The 19,390-nt window shown below is 39.0% G+C and overlaps 1 protein-coding gene across 4 annotated transcripts in view; it reads right to left on the reverse strand.

The window, feature by feature from the left end:
• ASAP2 (ArfGAP with SH3 domain, ankyrin repeat and PH domain 2) overlaps window positions 1-13,468 on the reverse strand; it is a 96,846-nt gene extending 83,378 nt beyond the window's left edge. For all 4 annotated transcript variants that reach the window (XM_060689287.2, XM_034432065.2, XM_087882406.1 and 1 more), the window contains exon 1: window positions 12,935-13,468. In XM_060689287.2, the coding sequence (XP_060545270.2) occupies window positions 12,935-13,060 (126 nt within the window). In that variant the 5' untranslated portion in view covers window positions 13,061-13,468. The remainder of the gene's footprint in view (window positions 1-12,934) is intronic.
• Window positions 13,469-19,390: the final 5,922 nt, after the last annotated feature.

Here is a 19,390-nt window from a genome sequence, read left to right on the forward strand (position 1 = left end):
TCATCTATAACCTTCTCACTGTTCCAAGCAGCTTTCACTTCCTCTTTCCTTATGTCCACTTTCCCTCCATTCTGTTGGAAAATTAATCTAGCTGTCTTCTGCTTACATATTTTTTCATATAGGACTCATACTTTCTCTTCCTATATAGTTGCTATATTGTCACTTTAGTTTCTTCCTCTTCGTTGCTTTTTTTATATATTAATTTTTCTCAATATTTTCACAAATGGAAACTTCAGATAAACCCAAGTAAGACTGAAGTAATGTGCTTCCACCTCAACAAGATGGCCCACCATGAACTAAATGTACAGTTTGAGAATACTCGTCTTGCTCATAACGAATACCCAAAATACCTTGAGGTTACTCTAGATAAAACATTATCCTTCAGAGAACTTCTCAAGAAGACTGCAGCCAAACTATGATCAAGAAATAACATCCTGCAAAAGCTGTATGGTCTACCTGGGGTTCCTCAGCTTCCACCTTGCGATCCTCAGCTCTTGACCTCATCTTTTCAACAGCAGACTATTGTGTTCCCCGGTCTAGATAAATAGTAGCCATACCAGACCAATCCACACACACAGCTGAATCATACTATGTGCATCATATTGGGCACAATAAGATCTACCCGCACTTTCTGATCACCAGTTTTTAGCCATATTCCTCCACCACATCTATGAAAACACTCTGCTCCAAGTGTATAAGACAATAATTAGTAATATTCACCTGCCGATATCACTGATGCTATAAACAACAGGCTTTGTTCCAGACATCCACCTATTGAGACAAACAGAAACTTGCTGGATAACAACGGCACTCTGCTTGAAGTCTGGGCGCATAAAAGTCCTCCACTGCTTCTCCAGAGTGTTGGCTACTGTGCTACTCTCCTCCATAAATGGGGAAAGCTCTCCTTTTTGGAATGTAACTGTGGTGCTCCAAAGCACACAGAGCAACATATTGTGGACGTCTAAATGCATATCAGGGAAACCCCAGAGAGTTTCTATATGCAACTCCATTATATATTGACTATATAAAATAGAAATGGTCTATCTTTGAATTTGTACGTAGTAAAGAGTTCCCTATTTGTTCATTGAGAATGTAATTCTGATGTGCTTTTTAACATTTTTGCCATATGCTACATAAATAAAATTTCTCAATCCTACTCATGACACTACCAGAAAAAAAAGTCTATATATTCAGCATCTTGGATAATCTGTTTTATTTAGATTTTCATAGCCCCCTCCCCAGTTGAATAATTGTGATTCAAGGTAGTATATATTGAATAAAAATCAATAAAAAACCCAACAATTATAGGTAACCATAAGACAAAAAAATAAACCAAAATCCACACCCAACATGTGAAATGACATATTTCTGAGGTCAGCCAGACACGGACTCCCAGAAAATGAGCCCATCTACTATCCTGGTCCAGTACCTGAGGGAAAGCAGGATTTCAATGCTTTCTAGAAGGCCAGCAGGTTTTTCCTTTTATCCTCTGTATCTTTCATCATAAACAATCCAATAAATCACGATTTTATATTTATATTCATTCCTTTGCTACAAATAAACCAAGTATTTGAAACAGACTCAACTGTAGATGTTCCCCAGTTATTATTCTCAATCATTGTTGAATTTCTGAATGGTTCAATCACTTTTTCTGAATTTTCCTATCGTTTCACACCTTACAGAGCATTTTTCATTAGATTGCTTTCCCCTAAAATTCATCACTGATTCTTCCATTATCACTATTCACTGGAGTGCCATATGCTATTATTACTAACCGGTGGATTTGTTTTTTAATATAATTTTATTAACAAAGTTTTCAACGTAATAAAATATTGCAGATTTTGAATTACAGAGAAGACTAGGGAAAAGTAATTTTAAAAAGAAATAAAAATAAAAAAACTAATAAAGAAGTTGCTTCTGATCATCTTAACAGCAGTTATAAGAGCATTTATATTTTACCCTCTTCCTTCCTTCCATAATCTATCCTTTCTAATCATCAAATCCATAATTCACCAATTCACTTCTTTTTTCAGCAAAAAAACTCCACAAGGGGGTTTCCAGTCACTAATAAATGTAATTGTTGATCTTTCTCTCAGCAAACAAGTTAATTTTGCCATCTCTGCTAGTTGCATCATCTTCACAAATCATTCCGCCACTGTGGATATTTCAGAATCTTTTCATTTATGCACATATAGTAGTCTTGCAGCAGTAAATTAATATGTGAATTTCTATTTTTATATAAGTAACTATCTATAGATAGTTTTTGACTTAAGACCTCAATTGAGCCCCAAATTTCCATTACTAAGGAAGACAGTTGTTGTGGGTTTTGCCCCATTTTACAACATGTCTTGCCAGTTGTTAAATGAATCACTGCAGTTAAGATAGTAACACAGTTGAGAATCTGGCTTCTCCACTGACATTGTCAGAAGGTCGCAAAAGATAATCACATAACCTTGGGACACTGCAACCGTCATAAATGCATGCCAGTTGCCAAGCATCTGAATTTTGCCATGTGACCATGGGCATGCTGCAGGGATGGGTTCTACTTACCTTTACTACCGGTTTGCAGCGGGACAGCGTGCGCGCGCTCTTCTGCGCATGCGCAGTGTTCTGATAATGTTGGGGTCGGTGGGCAGTGCCTCCCGCCAGTTTTACTACCGGTTCTATAGAACCGGTGCGAATCAGGGGCAACCCACCACTGGCATGCTGCAATGGTCATAAGTGTGAAAACTGGTCATGAGTCACTTTTTTCAGTGTCATAACTTTAATGGTCCCTAAGCAAATGGTCGAGGACTACGTGTATATGATATTAATTCATATTTCCAATATTCATTTTACCTCTTTCATTGTTAATTCAACAATAGTTAAATTTCAGGAATTGTTCCAATCTTGTTCTACGCATTATAAAAAGCCCCAATCAAGTCATCAATTCAGCTCAATAAGATCAGATCTCCATCATTCAGATCTATTGCTTCCTTGCCCTTAATTTGACAGACTTCCAACATACTATTCTTATTTCATGCATTCAGTTATATTATTTTCCATTCACTCTTCTAACATTCCAAATAGAAATCTCCTATTTGACATACACATGTCCTCCACTGGCCAACATAGCTCTGGTCAACTAAGGTTTTTAAAAATAAGGAAACAATTTTATCTTGATGCAAAAGAGAGATGAATGAAACATTTTTGCTGCTGAACAATTATATTCCATTTACTAAAGAAGTCAATCTCATACAAATTAAAAGAGGTTTGAAAACTCTAATTGGAGTGGTCTTTTGTGTATTATGAATCTTCATATCCACAGAACAAAACTGTATCAAATAACAGTTTGGCTGTACTCTATATTGAAATTGAGGGAGGAGAACCTAAAAGACTGATCTACACATTGTAAGGAAATTTTCAATCTTTTGCTTTTGTTCAAATAATCATGTTATCTGACTGATAGGGATTAAAATGATTAGTGAATGTATATTGTTTGCTAAATGAGTTTCTTTAAAATAGATTTCACTAGTATCTTCAAAGAAAATGAAACAACCCCCCCAACCAACAGTTTTAATGGAAAATGAATCACAGCAAGTAACACATAATAAAGTTTATTCTGCTTTCATGCTTCCATAGTCTATGTTTTAATTTGGGGGGAGGGGGAGGAGGGGTTGCTATAATTCAGATATGAACACTAAAGATTTAGCTGTAAGAATTGGCATTAAAGAAATATGACTGCTTAGAAGAATTATTATAACACTTGCACAAATGCATTTGATATTACTAGAAAATTTTAGGAAATCTTTTTGTTATTAAACAAAAAGAAAGAGGCGGTGGTGAGGCCTCTCCTCAAGAAGCCGTCCCTGGATCCGGCAATATTGGCCAACTATCGTCCTGTCTCCAACCTTCGCTTTATGGCGAAGGTTGTTGAGAGTGTGGTCGCACGACAGTTTCCGCAATTCCTGGAGGAAACATCTTATCTAGATCCGTTCCAGTCAGGTTTCAGGTCTGGGCACAGCACAGAAACGGCATTGGTCGCGTTGGTTGATGATCTCTGGAGGGCTCGGGACAGGGGTTGTTCCTCTGTTCTGGTCCTGTTAGACCTCTCAGCGGCTTTTGATACCATCGACCATGGTATCATGCTGCACCGGCTGGAAGAGTTGGGGGTGGGAGGCACCGTGTTGCGGTGGTTCTCCTCCTTTCTCTCCGACCGGTCGCAGTTTGTGTTGGCAGGGGGGCAGAGGTCGACCTCGAGGCCTCTCATTTGTGGAGTGCCGCAGGGATCGGTCCTCTCGCCTCTCCTGTTCAACATTTATGTGAAGCCGCTGGGTGAGATCATCCGTGGCTTTGGGGTGAGATACCACCAGTACGCTGATGACACCCAGCTGTACATCTCCACCCCAGGCCACCCCAATGATGCCCTTGAAGTGATGTCCCAGTGCCTGGAGGCTGTACGGATCTGGATGGGGAGGAACAGGCTCAAGCTCAACCCTTCCAAGACTGAGTGGCTGTGGCTCCTGGCATCCCGATATAGTCAGTTGACTCCATCACTGACTATTGGGGGCGAGTCATTGGCCCCCACAGAGAGGGCTCGCAATCTGGGAGTCCTCCTGGATATGCAGCTGTCCTTGGAGGAACATCTGACGGCTGTAACCAGGGGGACCTTTTGTCAGGTTCGCCTGATTCGCCAGTTGCGGCCCTTTCTTGATCGGGATTCCCTGTGCACAGTCACTCACGCCCTCGTCACCTCTCGCCTTGACTATTGCAACGCTCTCTACATGGGGCTCCCCTTGAGGAGCACCCGGAGGCTCCAGCTGGTCCAGAACGCAGCAGCGCGGGTAGTGACGGGAGCAGCATGGCGCTCCCATGTAACACCGCTCCTGCGCGAGCTGCACTGGCTCCCAGTTGTCTTCCGGGTGCGCTTCAAGGTGTTGGTTATCACCTTTAAAGCGCTCCATGGCATAGGGCCTAGCTATCTTCGAGACCGCCTGCTGCTACCAACGACCTCCCATCGACCCGTGCGCTCCCACAGAGAGGGCCTCCTCGGGGTGCCATCAGCCAGACAATGTAGGCTGGTGACCCCCAGGGGGAGAGCCTTCTCTGTGGGGGCACCTACCCTCTGGAATCAGCTCCCCCCAGAGATAAGGAGAATCCAAGACCTCAGTGCCTTCCGTCGCGCCCTTAAAACCCATTTATTTAAACAAGCCAGGCTGGCTTAAGATGAAATTTTTAACTGTTTTTAAATGTTTTAAACGTTTTTAATTGGTAAATGAGTTTTAATTGGGCCAAATTTATATATCTTTTAATTGTTTTTAATATTTGTTCTGCATGTTTTTTAATCTGGCTGTACACCGCCCTGAGTCCTCAGGGAGAAGGGCGGTATAGAAATCCAATATAAAATAAAATAAAATAAAATAAAATTAATTATGAATTGTATCCCGACCCTTGTAAATTACCAAAAATACAGTTTCAACTACAGGTACTCTTCAACTTACAACTGGTTGCTTAGCTACCTTTCCAAGTTACAACTGACCGCCCCTGCAAAAGGACTTACAACCTAGTTTTGACATTGCCCAACCCCTACAGTCATGTGATACATGGGCACTTGTAGCACCCCACAGTCACATGACTACAAATTATGACAGTTTTGCCTGAAGCAGTATTTATTTCCAGTTTCTGGCAAAAACCGGCCATAGAGAAAAATAGGTTCACTCAATGACTGCCAAGTTCACTTAATGTCTACCCAAAAAAAAGGTCATAAAATTGGGTCTGGTCTGGTTACATGGTGACAACCGATGCTGCTGTTTAATAATGACATCGTATCAAATAAGTAGAAGCAAATCCTATCTACCTTATTTTGCTATTATTAATAGCATCTTAGTAAATCACTTCAGATTAGCCAATGTGTCAGTAATAGAGCACATGGCTACACTCTCCATAAGTCTGTTGTGACATTCATTCTGGGCAGTTTGCAATGATGCATAGCTCACAAGCAGCTGAAGTGACTATTTCTTTCTTTCTTTTTCTTTCTACATATACATACATACATACATACATACATACATACATACATACATACATACAGTACAGGAATTCCTTCACAAAATACAGGGAGGGATTATATCTGTGTAAATCAAAACAAATGGTGGAGAAAGACAGACTATTTTCAAATGTAGTGCTAGCTAGGATTTTTAAATCACAATTTGTTGAACAAGATTTCAGAGTTTGGTTTGCCCATGCCATACTATCAGTTGACTGGTTGGTTTGGAATATGTAAGCCATTCACAGTTAACAGAAGTGGGATGTAAACCTACAGAAATAGCTTCATTTTCAAAGTGAAGTAGGCTCTGAAGGAGAACCTTTTTTCATGTAAAAACAGCATCTTGATCACCCATCTGTTTTGGAAAACTATCAATATACTAAAAATATTTATGAATATGGCAGTTGTGTTTAAAGTCAGCATGAAATTGACTTTTGAATATAATTTACTGTAGTTTATTGTGAACAGACACTACGAAAAGCCACAGATGAAACTGCAAGCCTGACACACATACACACACACACATACAACTACTAAAAATTGTAGTCTAAATTGTTCATGTTATACCACTGCTACATATAATTCCTAGCAAGTAAATAGCTAACACTAAACTTGTCCCAGTTAAGTAATTTAATATAACTGATTCAGAAGAACTTGTATCAATAGAAAATAATCCTGAATTTTAACCCTTTAAGAAAGAAAAGCATTAGAAACAAATTCCTATACACAAATTCTGTCCTATGATACTAGCCTGGTTTTTGTGTCATTCCAAAATAATTTGTTTAAACTAAGGTTTCCCAGGAATCAAGACACTATCTAGAGAAATCTGGAGTATGTAAGAGCTGCAGTGAGGAAAGAAAATTGGAATATTTTGTTATATGAGTAAAAACCTCATTTTTCATATCACTATTCATGATAGTGGCAACTACTGTATGTCATCCAACAAAAATCAAGAGGCTTCTAGATTTTTTGGCTGAAAAATGATCAGGTTTTGCTATTTTACAGATTACCTCAAGCAAAACAGATTATTGCATTTTTTTCCTTTGTACAACGGCTAATACTACTTGGAAACACCACCACAGTTTCCCAAATTTTAATAGAACACTGACTGTTGCACTGTTGACCTTTTAATATGCTAAATATAAATACTAAAATATATCCCTTCAGTCATCAGCATTAACAGAAAGTCCAATCTACACTAGTTTAAGAATTTTCACATTGTTTCTTTTTTACCCATTGTTGCTCACAGAAAATATAACCATATTTAAAATCATTTCTACTTCTCTATTCTGGTATCCTCCAAATGTGATCACACACAACAGCCAGCATTGGCATTAGGAATATTGGGAATTATAATACACAGTGGGTTATGGGGTCCCAGTCCCAGAGATTACATAATTGTTTCCACAAATGGTATGGGCAGGATGTATTTCTCCTCAAAGGAAGTAAGAATAAAATACTAACATATTCAATTTAAAGAGTACATTTAAACAAAAAACAAAAGATGAAATATTTTAGCTTTCAAAGATAGCATGTAATTTATTTATATTTATACTTATTACACTATTCTGTAATTATTTCTATTTGGTGTAACATTGAATAATTTTCTTCTGAGCTGTGTAACTTTGCAATGATTCATAAAAACATAGCTTAAAAGTTTCACAAACAACAAAAGTATCATATCTTTTAGGGAATTGATCACTATTATGGATTTTGTCAAGAGTGGTTATTGGTATATTTAGAAATGTAAATTTTCAATACAAGAAAATACAATAAGGGAAAAATGATAGAATACTGCAAAACATTTAAAACTTCATATCTTAATTGCAGAGATGATTTTAAATGAAATCATCCATTTAAAAGAAAAAAAATGTATTTAAAAGAAATATCCATTTAAAAACATCTCTCCCCTCAACTAAGACACAAATATTTAATGCCTTTCATTTGGGATGTAAGATTATTTTATGTGATGTGGCCCCACTTAGTGTCTGCAATAATACTATCCTATTCCTGAGGTTTCTCACCTGATTTTGAGCTGATCCTTCAAAAATAACACTTGTGTTTACCAATTTATTCTGGTGATGCGCATCTGCTATTCCAATCCAGCAAGACTCAAATTAGATTTTTATTCGTACTTCCAGATATCAAACCATCACTTTAAAAAAAAACTAAATTCAGATTTTCCACTACCTACCTCTAGTAAAACTGAGGGGAAAATAATCTGATAAACCAACTATACTGCTTTATAAATAAATTTAAATTATAAAGTATCACATTTGCAAACATCCCAACACACAAAATTCAGAAATTATATCTGTAAATTAGTGTTGCAGATTAAACAGAGTTGATTAGTTATAACAACTTCTCCCCTTCTGGGTAACTTGATCAACAGGTTTTTCATTTGCATGCAGCAAAATCTTAACCAATCACCTCATCTAGGATCAGAAAGGAATCCCCTCCAGGACAAATGTAATCTTACTACTGCAAATATGCTCTAATGGTTTGGGTCTGATTTACTAACTTTATTATCTGAAACAGAGAAAACTCCTGTTCACTGTACAACATTGTATACTGTATGTATTTTATAATGAAGTGAGACAATGAAAAATGTTTCACAAAGACATTTTACTTTTTAGTTCAGCAAACTATGTAGGATTACTGCTAAGTGTAGTTATTCCATAAATATATTTAAGAAACTTTCTTAAGTTAGAAATTGTTTCTTAGTTAGAACAAGTGATTAAAACAATAATTTTCAAGAAATTTTACAGCAGCTTCAAATCTGAAACAAGTTGAGCTCAAAATGGGGCAATTTTGAACATAAAACACTCCCAGAATCACTGAACACTGAACAACATCAAACAGTTGTTTTTTTACTTGAACCAGAATGCTTTATACTCAAATTTATAATACAAAGGATTTTCCATATCTCTTCTCTAGAACATGTTCAAAATTTAGTAATGAAATCTTATGATTATCAATTTATATGAAAGATAATACTACAATTAAAGCAACAGGTTTTTACTATTTTTATTTATTTTCTTTTATTCAAATTTATAAGGCTGCTGTTTGCATATTTTTATAATACTAACATGTAAATACTAATAATACTAAAATTTTAGTCAAATTACTTCTTTGTGTAAGTAGATCATAAGAGTCGCCTAGTCGCAGAACGGCAGTTGAAGCAATTTTAGAAATGAAACAAAAACATGTTTTTTATTGTCTCAAATTATTAACACTGAAGCAGTTAAAATAGGAGATCAAATTCCGTTCAATAGAGTTCATCAGTGTTCAATACAGGCAAGAAATATTTTGGACCATCACAATGAACTCTCCTTTGAATTATCCCCACTTGTAAACATAGACCTTCAGTCATCAGACATATTACCTAAAGTTTCTATTATTTTAGTGACTCATATAGTGCAGTCTAATTACTATTTTAAATAAAGTCTGTGGAGATAGTAGTCTGGCTGGCAAGTTCTTGTTGTGCACAGCATAATACACAAACAAGCATCATGCAGAATCAGATTCAGATAATAGACTACCACTTCCTTTTTGCAATTGGGAGAATGACAGTCATTTTCTGATGACATCTCCACAGACTTTATTTAAAGAGGATTAGCACTGTAAATGCTGCAAACAGTAATATGTATCATAGAAAGATGGGGTGTGTGGAGAATGAACTACTTTTTAAATAATAGCAATGTTGATTGATTTTTAACATAAACACAGTTTAATGAAGCCATTTCAGAACTCCTCTACAAGCAATTCAGAACACTGGCCTTCATTGTAAAGAAAGCAATACTAGCAGATACTGCTATACCAATTTATGAAATTTAGCATACTCTGAGTAATTCTTAATGAGCAATTCTTAGCAGATTAGTGGAATATTGGTAGTATTATCACCCTCTATTATGTCAAAGATGATCTCAATGTATAACAATTATTTTTCTCTATCAAGTATCCAAAATCAAGAGATTTGAGGTAAGAAACTCGGCCCTGCTTTGAAATCCACTTTCAGCACTATGTTTGACCTGCAAGAAATAGCTGATAAAGAATCAAGTATATTTCAATATTAATTTTTGCTTGCTTTCTTGCTTGTTTAAATTATCTGCTTTCCCATTTATAATTATAGTTTTTTGCATTTTAAGCTATCAAAACCACACTAAGCATTCACATTTACCTCACCAGAACTGAGAATGACGCTTATTCACAAATCAGGATGTCCCGGTGTCTGACTCATAAGATTAAAAAAAGAAATCCCATGATTGAAGTGGTAATTCAAATGCATTTCTTCTCTACAGTACTTATTCATGTTTTCATCCTTTATTGTTTAAGCCATGAAGAAGCTATTGCTGGTAAGGGTATGAAAGTTAATCCAACCATAAGATTCCCTATAAGCATCATTCATGTATTTCCAGTTTTAGACAGTATTTTAGAAAATGTACCTTGAACTTTCATAGCATACACAGGAGCATTTTGCAGAAATATAACTCTGTCATGTGTTAAAGAATGACAGGCAGATAGCACTTCTAAAAAATAAGTATAAATTCTATAAACTTTTAAAATTAAAACACTATTGTTCTGTGAAAAATTTATAATACAGGAAATGCTACTGAATAGCATAAGAGTTATTTATGGAATTGATACATGAAAAGATTCTGTTATAAATATAAAATTTATTTAAAAATTATCTTTGGATGTCCTCCAACACTGTGCTTCAATGTTCACCAGAAACCTCCATGGATTCAGGAGAAATGGCATGCTTGTTTACAAAAGCTTAAGAAGGAAATGGACAGTATGTTGGCCATTCCAAATATTTCTTCCATCTTATATCTATTCACTTTCTATCAGACAACCTGAGAAAAAAGAGTTAATGGTTATCTGTAGGGCGAGATGGGACTTTCAAATATCAAGTTGCTCTTGCTTCACAGCACATCTACTTAAATGCCTATATAGACCTATGCATGTCTACTCAAAAGTAACTTTCACTGTATTCCATGCAGATTTATGTAAGAGAAATTTCCACGGTTTAACTGCAGCAGCAGAGATTGGAAACTCATGCTAATTTTTAAATGGTAGAGGCAAACTTCCTAAAGACTGCTTTGTATTTCTTAAGATCTTAACAACATACATATTGAAAAAAGTTGAAGAACTAATTAGGGTACCATAGCTGAAGAGGTAAACAGTAATTCTACAAATATAATATGCATAAACTAGCTTGTTTTAAAATGCCAGGCACTAGTATATGAGCCCACCATAACAAATTACACATCAATTTACAATATAATGAATACTGATGAAGCAAGTCTAAAGAGACCAGTACTAAGTTAAAAAATGCAAAACAACTTCATACTTTATTTATATCAAAGAGGTACAACTACTGTCAATAATATTTGGATAAGTTTCAAAATTAACAGAGGGGGAAGATAGTATTGTGTTAATCCAAGCAAGTAAAAGAAAAACTTGCAACCTACATATAATGTTGAAAATAATAAACTTTTTTTTTAAATCCTGACACAGGCTCACAAAGAATTCCCAACTAAGATTTAACATTTTCTAACCTGTTTCAGAGCAGATACACTTTTTGTGAGGACTGGTATGAACAAAAGCAGAGTCCAAAATCAAATCCCTCTGCCTTTAAAAACACCATGCATGCAATATCCACTTTTCTTTTGTCTGAAGGGAACACTTAAAACCAAGAGCCAGGGTCTCCCAATTAACTAAGAGGCGAATGGTGTAGATTTTGTGATGTCAGCAAAAGAGAAGCATGAAAGAACAGTTGTTGCTTTGGTTAAAAAAAAAAAAATCAACCCCAAAGCTGATGTTAGTTAGTGGTCAGGAACTCAGGCCCTTTGTTTAGAAATAAATGCCTTTCCATTCCTGAAGGAAGGATGCCATTCAAAGATAATAGAGAGGAATGAACACTTAAAAGTGTGAAAAGACGGATAAAGCCCCTACACTCTAGAAACATTTAACTTTACATTTGCTTTACATGTTTGCTCAAAAATAAGCCCCCTTCAGTTCAGTGGGGCTCCCTCCTAAAAGAACGAGGCACAGCATGGTGGCTCCTAAAGCACCCCCATTGAGGGGGGGGCAGTATATCCTGCTGCACAAACTCCTCAATCTCACAATGGTGGTCCCTTTCTATCCAGAACACAAGAACTACACTGAAGAAAGGAAAGTAACTACGGACTCAGTTGTTTCGTCAGCGGCTCTTCCCGCCCTCTCCCGCAGAGAAGCTGCAATCTATCAGGAACACTTAAAAGGTGCCTCCGATAGCTTTGCGCCTTCTCTCCCCCACGGTTAACAGAAGACAGGTTGAAATGGTGGTGGGGGGAAAGATGTGCAAATACAGGTGGTTCCACACCGCCCCCTCCCTGAAAGGCCGAGGGAAGCCCAGCCATTGTGGCAGGAGTCTATTAGCAGGATTGGAGCTGCGGGATTAGAAACGCCGAGGCTAATTTTGCGGAGAGCAAAGAAGCGCCAGAGAGAGGGAAAATCACACCACAGTCACACACACACACACAAAAAGGAAAAAAAAAATATCAAAAAGGCGGGCAAAAAGGGGAGCAGGAGAAAAGCCGCGCGAAGCTTCTTCCCAGCCGGGCATAATTTCCCCCCCAAAGGCTTCAAGGGAGCTGAGCTGGGCACGAAGCCCCCTTTGTGCCAGAAAGACGCAGGTCTGAAAGAGAGGGAAGGAGGGAACCCGGGCACGGCTCGAGGCTCCGCTCCTCCATCTTCCAAGCCCAGCTTTCTCTCCCCCCCCCCACCCGAGACCGACCCACACAGACGAGCCCGAAGCTGCCGCGGGCGGGCAAGCGAGCGAGCCGCCTTTTGCAGGCCAGGCAGAGGGGCAGGGCTGAAGCAAGGGCTGGGCTCTGGCTGCCCCCGCTGGCGACTCCCGCTCACCTCCTCGATGGCCGTCACGGTGTTCCGGCACTGAACCATCCGGGTGGTGAAGTTGGAAGCGGTGGGCGACTTGTAATCCTCATTGGTCTCGGACACGAATTCCGACACGGAGATCTGGTCCGGCATGGCGGGGAGGGAGGGAAGGAAGGAAAGGGAAGAGTAAGGAGAGCGGCGGCGGGGCGGCTCCAGGAGAGGAGGGGACGGGGAAAAGGGATTGGAAAGGCAGCGAGCGAGAGGCAGGCAGGCAGGCGGGAGGGGGAGCCTCCCCGCCTTACATCGTTCAACAACCCGCCGCTGCTGCAGGGCTTTCTCCTTGCAAGCTAAGCAGCTGGGAAGCGTTGAAGGGGCTATTATGGTGACCTACGCGCAGATACACCCCGCACGGACACAGGCACACACGGAAATGCCCTAGTTTTGGGGAGGGAAAGGAGACCGAGCGAGCCACGCCGCCCTGCCTTCTAATCACGCACACGCGGGGAGGGGAGGGGGGGAAGGTTAAGCCAAACCAGCACTCCTCCCACAAAATCACGCACTGGGGGAGAACCCAACGCAGCGCCCGCCCCTCCGAAGGCCACAGCAAGTTGGGCGCCGTGGTCAGAACCAGGCGGGGAGGTAGAAAGACCCGGTGTGAGTTTGTGTGTGTATTTGGGAAAGGGTATTTGCACTCCCGGGCCCTGGTACTCTGGCAATGCCAAGGCACGGCTCTGCCCCCTTTTCAAAACCATCTTGCAAGGTAGGGAAGGTTGGAAAGGAGTGGCCCTAGAGATGGCTAAACCTGGGAGGGGTACGCGCAGGGTCTTACCTGAACTTCAAGCAGGTGCTCCTACATTGTTTTGTGTTCTTAAATGTTTTGTACTGGGGGAGGGGGGACATGATAGCAGTATTCCAGTATTTGAGAGGCTGCCACAAAGAAGAAGGGGTCAACTTATTTTCCAAAGCACTAGATGGCAAGACAAGAAACAATGGGTGGAATCTAATCAAGGAGAGAAGCAACCTGGAATTAAGGAGAAACTTCCTAACAGTGAGAACAATTAACCTGTGGAACAGCTTGTCTGCAGACATTGTGGGGTTCAACACTTAAGAGAAGACTGGACAGCCACTTGTCTGAAATGGTATACAGTCTCCTACTCTAGCAGGGGGTTGGACTAGAAGACCTCAAAGGTCCCTTCCAGCTCTTTTGATTGTATAGATAGTAGGATCTACTCCTTTGTAATATGATGTGTAGACTGGCTCACCCCTGAAGGTGGGCTCCTCTGTCTACTTTCAGTTTCTTGTAAGTGTGAGTTTTCACCTTTACTGAAACCACAGTCCGTTTGATTGTTCTGAGGAGTCGGTTCACACAGCGCTGAAGCACACTACACTAGCCAATCACAGGCTTTGGTGTGAATCTAGTTTGTATGATTAATAGCATAGTGTGTCATCTGGTTAATTTCCAAATTGTGGGTGTGTTGTGTGAACATAGCCAGTTACTAGTGAAGTACAAATGAATTATGTACATAAGTGTGTCTGTAAATGTCACCTTATATTTTGCTGTGCTTTTCAAAACAGGAATAAACAATGCCATGAAAATAATTAATGTCTGAACAAGTTCTTGATGGAAGAGTGAAATTATTGGAAAAGTACTTTTAAATGATGTACTAAATATGTTGAAATTATATTTGTAGTAATTTATTCACCCATGCCATTTAATAATCCTTTTATATTGCCATCAATAAGTGATGAATACAAGAAGACATCTAACAAGAAAAATATTTTGTACAGTAATACTGTGTTGGTAGGCAGCCAGTTTGGCAGAAGCCATCTAGTGTACAGGTAGCTTCCCCATCAATCTCTGAAGTAAAGCATTCTCGTTCCATGGGGAAAGGTGGATTTGAAACCATTAGAGTTTTCAGCAATCCAACCAGCACACAAGTAAACAATTCATCAGGATATATTTATAGAAGAAACTTGTTTATGTACAATAATATAAAGTATGATGTATGTATACAATACCCATCAACAGAAGCCAGAACCAGAAATCACAGAAGCACAGAACAACAGAAGTAATAATACAGAGACTATATTACAAGGACAAAGCAACTCTTCTATACAAATCAGTCAAGCTAAGCCACGCCCAGGCCGGAGCTGTTTGGGTCACCAAACAGTCCCCATTGGCTGACCTGTTACCATGTCTATTCCAATTCATGAACTCTCATACACTGATAGGAACCAGTGGTGTGATGGGTGTACACTCTAAAAAATGTGTGGAGCTGGACAAATCCTGTATTAACTTAATTCTAATGAATGCTAAAGTAGTGGAAAGTAGTTAATAACATATATAATTATGTTCTGTCATTCAAATGTTGCTGTTTAATAATAATATTTGCAAGGAGAGTGAAGATGACAGCAGAATCTAACACCTTGGGACTGTTGATTTAGTAAAAGAAGTTGAGTAAAAAAAAGTAGGCAGCATCTCTCAAAGAATTATCAAGGCAGGAATTATTTTTCTTTGAAAGGAAGGAAGGGATCTTATATTTTTCACTATAAATCCAGGATGCTGAGAAAAACATAGTTCCTAGTGAATAAATACCTCATGCAAAGAACCAATGGTGAATGGAACTGTACAGGTAGTCTGTTTCCAAAATTATGACAACCGCAACCTCATCCTCCAATCATGTGATCACATTTTGAGCAGTTGGCAACCAGCTCACCCTTATGACTGTTTGCAGCGTCTCTCAGTTACATGATTGCAATTTGTGGTGTTTTTTTGTGGGTTTCCAGCATTTTTTATTTCTGACAAATACCATTCATTGGGGAAAATCCACTTAATGGCCATTACAAAAAATGTGGAAAAATCGGTTCTGGACACATGGTGTCTTGATTTACAGCTGCAACAACATATGACTAATTGGGCCCAGAATTACGTTCATAAATCAAGAATTACCTGTATTACAGGCTAGTTGTAAAAACCAATAGTCTTAAGAAGACAAAATGAATTAATTAAGCCAGGTGTGTCTAACCGCTAGTAATGCAACTCCGCAAGATAATATTTAAAAAATAAAGGAAGTTTGTTATTTATGTACATTAATTATATTATACATTTTGCATCCTGCCGAAGACAATTCCCCTTCACTTAATGCAGCCCAGGCAAGCCAAACCGTTGGACACCAATGAACTAAAAGTTCTCAAGCTTGCGAGGCACAAAACAGCAGTTCTCAGTCTAGAACCGAACTGCTGTGTATATGCTGAGCAAGAATCTCCCACTCTTGGGATCGGGAACAAAATGGCCATATGTCCATTGACTCAAAAAAGACCTGGAATTTTAACTCCAGAGCAGAGAAAGAAAGTATTACAGAGAAAGACCAAGATTGCTGTGTTCTGCAATAGGCAGATCTGTGCATAAATAAGCTCTGTCTTGTCTACATACAGTAAATTCTCTTAACCATTTCATGCATGTGAGCTTCTCTGGTAAGTAGTTTCTAAATATGTTCCGCTGCAGTATCCGGTGTATCGAGTTTTATTGCTACGCATGCTGGCATGAAGTCTTGAAAGCTAAGCATTGATTACAAAAAGAAGGTAGGCAAAACATGCAGAGTTTCTGAAATTCTTTCCATTCTCTTAGTAGGAGCACCTGTCTGGGTCACATGAGCTGGAGGAGGGGAATTTAAGAATGGAACAATCGAAACTGCCTAAGATATTCTCCAATGGATTCTCCCACAGGGTGCCTTGGGAAGATTTCTTCTAGATTTCTTTCCACCATAGCCCCAGGCATATTTAGCCCACTTTCAGACAGTCTTTATTTTTTGTGGCTTTTCTTCAATGCACGGAATTCAGTCCAATTCTATTTAGTTCCAGAGAATTATTCTGCTGATGGATGGACAGATGGATTCTCCCAGCTGTTGACATAACTTACTGCCAACGATCTATTAGTTTGGGGGACGGGACATGTTTCCCCCATATTATTTTCTGTGACACAACTACATGTAATAAGCAATGTAAAACAACATGTGTGCACAAAATATGACCAAGTTGTTTCCATTCGTACAATGCTATACTGTCATATATGGCTTGCACATGCACAACTCCATCTGGGATCAACCTGTGCAATACAGAAGAAGCTGTTGGTGGTTTTTGATTCCTCTAAGGTATGTTTGGGGAAGAACAGAAGTTAAAGGCTCTTAAGCACTGCTTTGCTATAGCAACATATATTTTGTGAAGCGCCTTTAGAAATTAAGTTGGTTCCCACTTCCTGACCTTCTGAAACTCCTGATAACTGAGCTATTCTGGAGGTCCAATATGTTTAGTCTATGGAGATTCTCAGTCATCCAGGTCATGTTTTTCCCAAAGGTGTTTTTTCAAGAGGCAACTGGACTTCCTTTGCTTTTCCTTGAAGATGTTTTGTTTCTCATCCAAGAAGCTTCTTCAGTTCTTCAGAACTGAAGAAGCTTCTTGGATGAGAAGTGAAGCCTCTTCAAGGAAAAACAAAGTCCAGTTGCCTCTTGAAAAAAAAAAAGCATTTTTAGGACATTCAATATGTTTTGCTACCTAAAGTCAAACTTTTGTTATTGGAGATATTCTACTAAGTCTTGTTAAAATATTCAGACAGTGGTTCCAATCTTCATCAACCTTATTTCTCATAAACTGACCTCATATTTGTACAATCCATATGCCCTTTCCCTATTAGATCCCAATATGGCCTGAAATTTATACTCAAAATTGCTTGAATACAAATTCAACTCTGCACCTGACATAGAAGCCCTCTTCCCTAAATGCAAGGAGAATGAGAAAAGGGGAGGGGGAATTAAAGGGGAAAAGCCCACAGATATAATCCTTTAAGTATTGATTAAGAATGCATGAAGAAAACTACTGCATACTGTTATCTAACTAAAATGAATTACTCCAACTTGCTGCACTGCAGGGCTGACTCTAAGAATTTTAATCTCACCATCCCAAAGATAAAAGACATTGTAAAATTGACTTTAATATGATTCCATCCAGGCAGTTTGCCACCACTTACTTAACATATATTTTTTTTCAATTTCCCTATCAACCCTACAACTCTGGAATTCCCTGGCAATCTCCCATCTAACCAGCCCAATCCTCTTATCTCCTATACAACCACAATGTTGGCCTGGTGCTGCTGCAAAATTCTTTTGCAGAGTAAAACAATCTAACATCATGCAGTGATTCTAGATTTTGTGTCCATCCAGCAGGCTTAAACATGATTTATTCAATCCAATTTTTGGAATTCAACTTAGTGAGCCAGAAATTAAAAACATGGTTTATGGATCCACACAATACTGAGCTAAAATACAGCTATTTTGTGGTTGAGTGTATGAGTGAACACAAAAGAATTGCCCAGGGTAAAGGAATGCATCCCCTCCCAATTGCATTCTTTAGCTCTGTTGTAGGGAAAAGTAATACAGCCATATAAATGATTGCAGAATTAATTAGGTGGTAGTAACTACTACGCATGAAATTTCCTAATGCAATTCATTAGCTATGTATTCTGTATCACATTCTTTAAATACCTTTAGCTTTCTTGTTTCAGAAGTTGATTATACAATGAAGGATATTAGACAAGGTGCGTAGGACAATTTATTAATGATTTAATTATTTTAGGTTTCTTTTTCAGAATCACAAATTATGCCACTTAAAAAGCAATGTGTGACAAAATGTATTTGGGTTTTTTCTTTGGACATTTATGACATTTGTGCTTAGGGGAAAGGCCAGGTCTTCATACTCACTTCCAGAAATTGGAGGGATGGGTGGGTTGCTGGATCTTGGAGGGAGGAATATTCCAGATGAAAGGGGCTATTGTGGAAAAAACAGACATCCTATGTCTCACTAGATGACAATATTTAACAAAAGGGATCTGGCTGCCCACTCTATCCAACCTGGTAGAATGGGCAGGGGACGGGGTTCTCACAAATTCCCTGGGCCCATGTTATGTAGATCTTGAAAGTGATGATTATCACCTATAAATGTATCCAGGAGATAATGAGAGCCAGTGCAGCTTTTACCATGGCAGTATAATATGGGCAAACAGTATAATATGAATGCATTGCTGTAGTGTAGACCATTTGTATCTTCCAGGGCAACCCCAAGTAGAGTGTGTCACAGAAGTCTGATCCTGAAATGAAGCAAGGTATGAGTGACCACAAGGAAGACCATGTGGTCCAGAAATGACCAAAATTGGTGCACAAGATAAATCTGTGCAAAAGCCCCCTTGGCCATGGCTGCCACCTGTTCTAACTTGCCTTCAGTTAAGATATTTGATCTATGACACGGGTGTCAAACTTCATCGCGTCATGTGACATCACATGACGTATTGCAATGTTTTTTGCCTTTGGGGATCTGGGGTGGGCGTGACCTGCGCATGCTGCATCCAGCCCGCAGGCCAGCAGTTTGACACCCCTGATTTATGAGAATACATTCAACAGATGATTTGCATACAGTCTCATTACACTTGCTGAC

The sequence above is a fragment of the Pantherophis guttatus genome, chromosome 1 (genome assembly GCF_059756535.1).
Source record: "Pantherophis guttatus breed Tessera chromosome 1, ASM5975653v1, whole genome shotgun sequence".
Lineage (NCBI taxonomy): Eukaryota > Metazoa > Chordata > Lepidosauria > Squamata > Colubridae > Pantherophis > Pantherophis guttatus.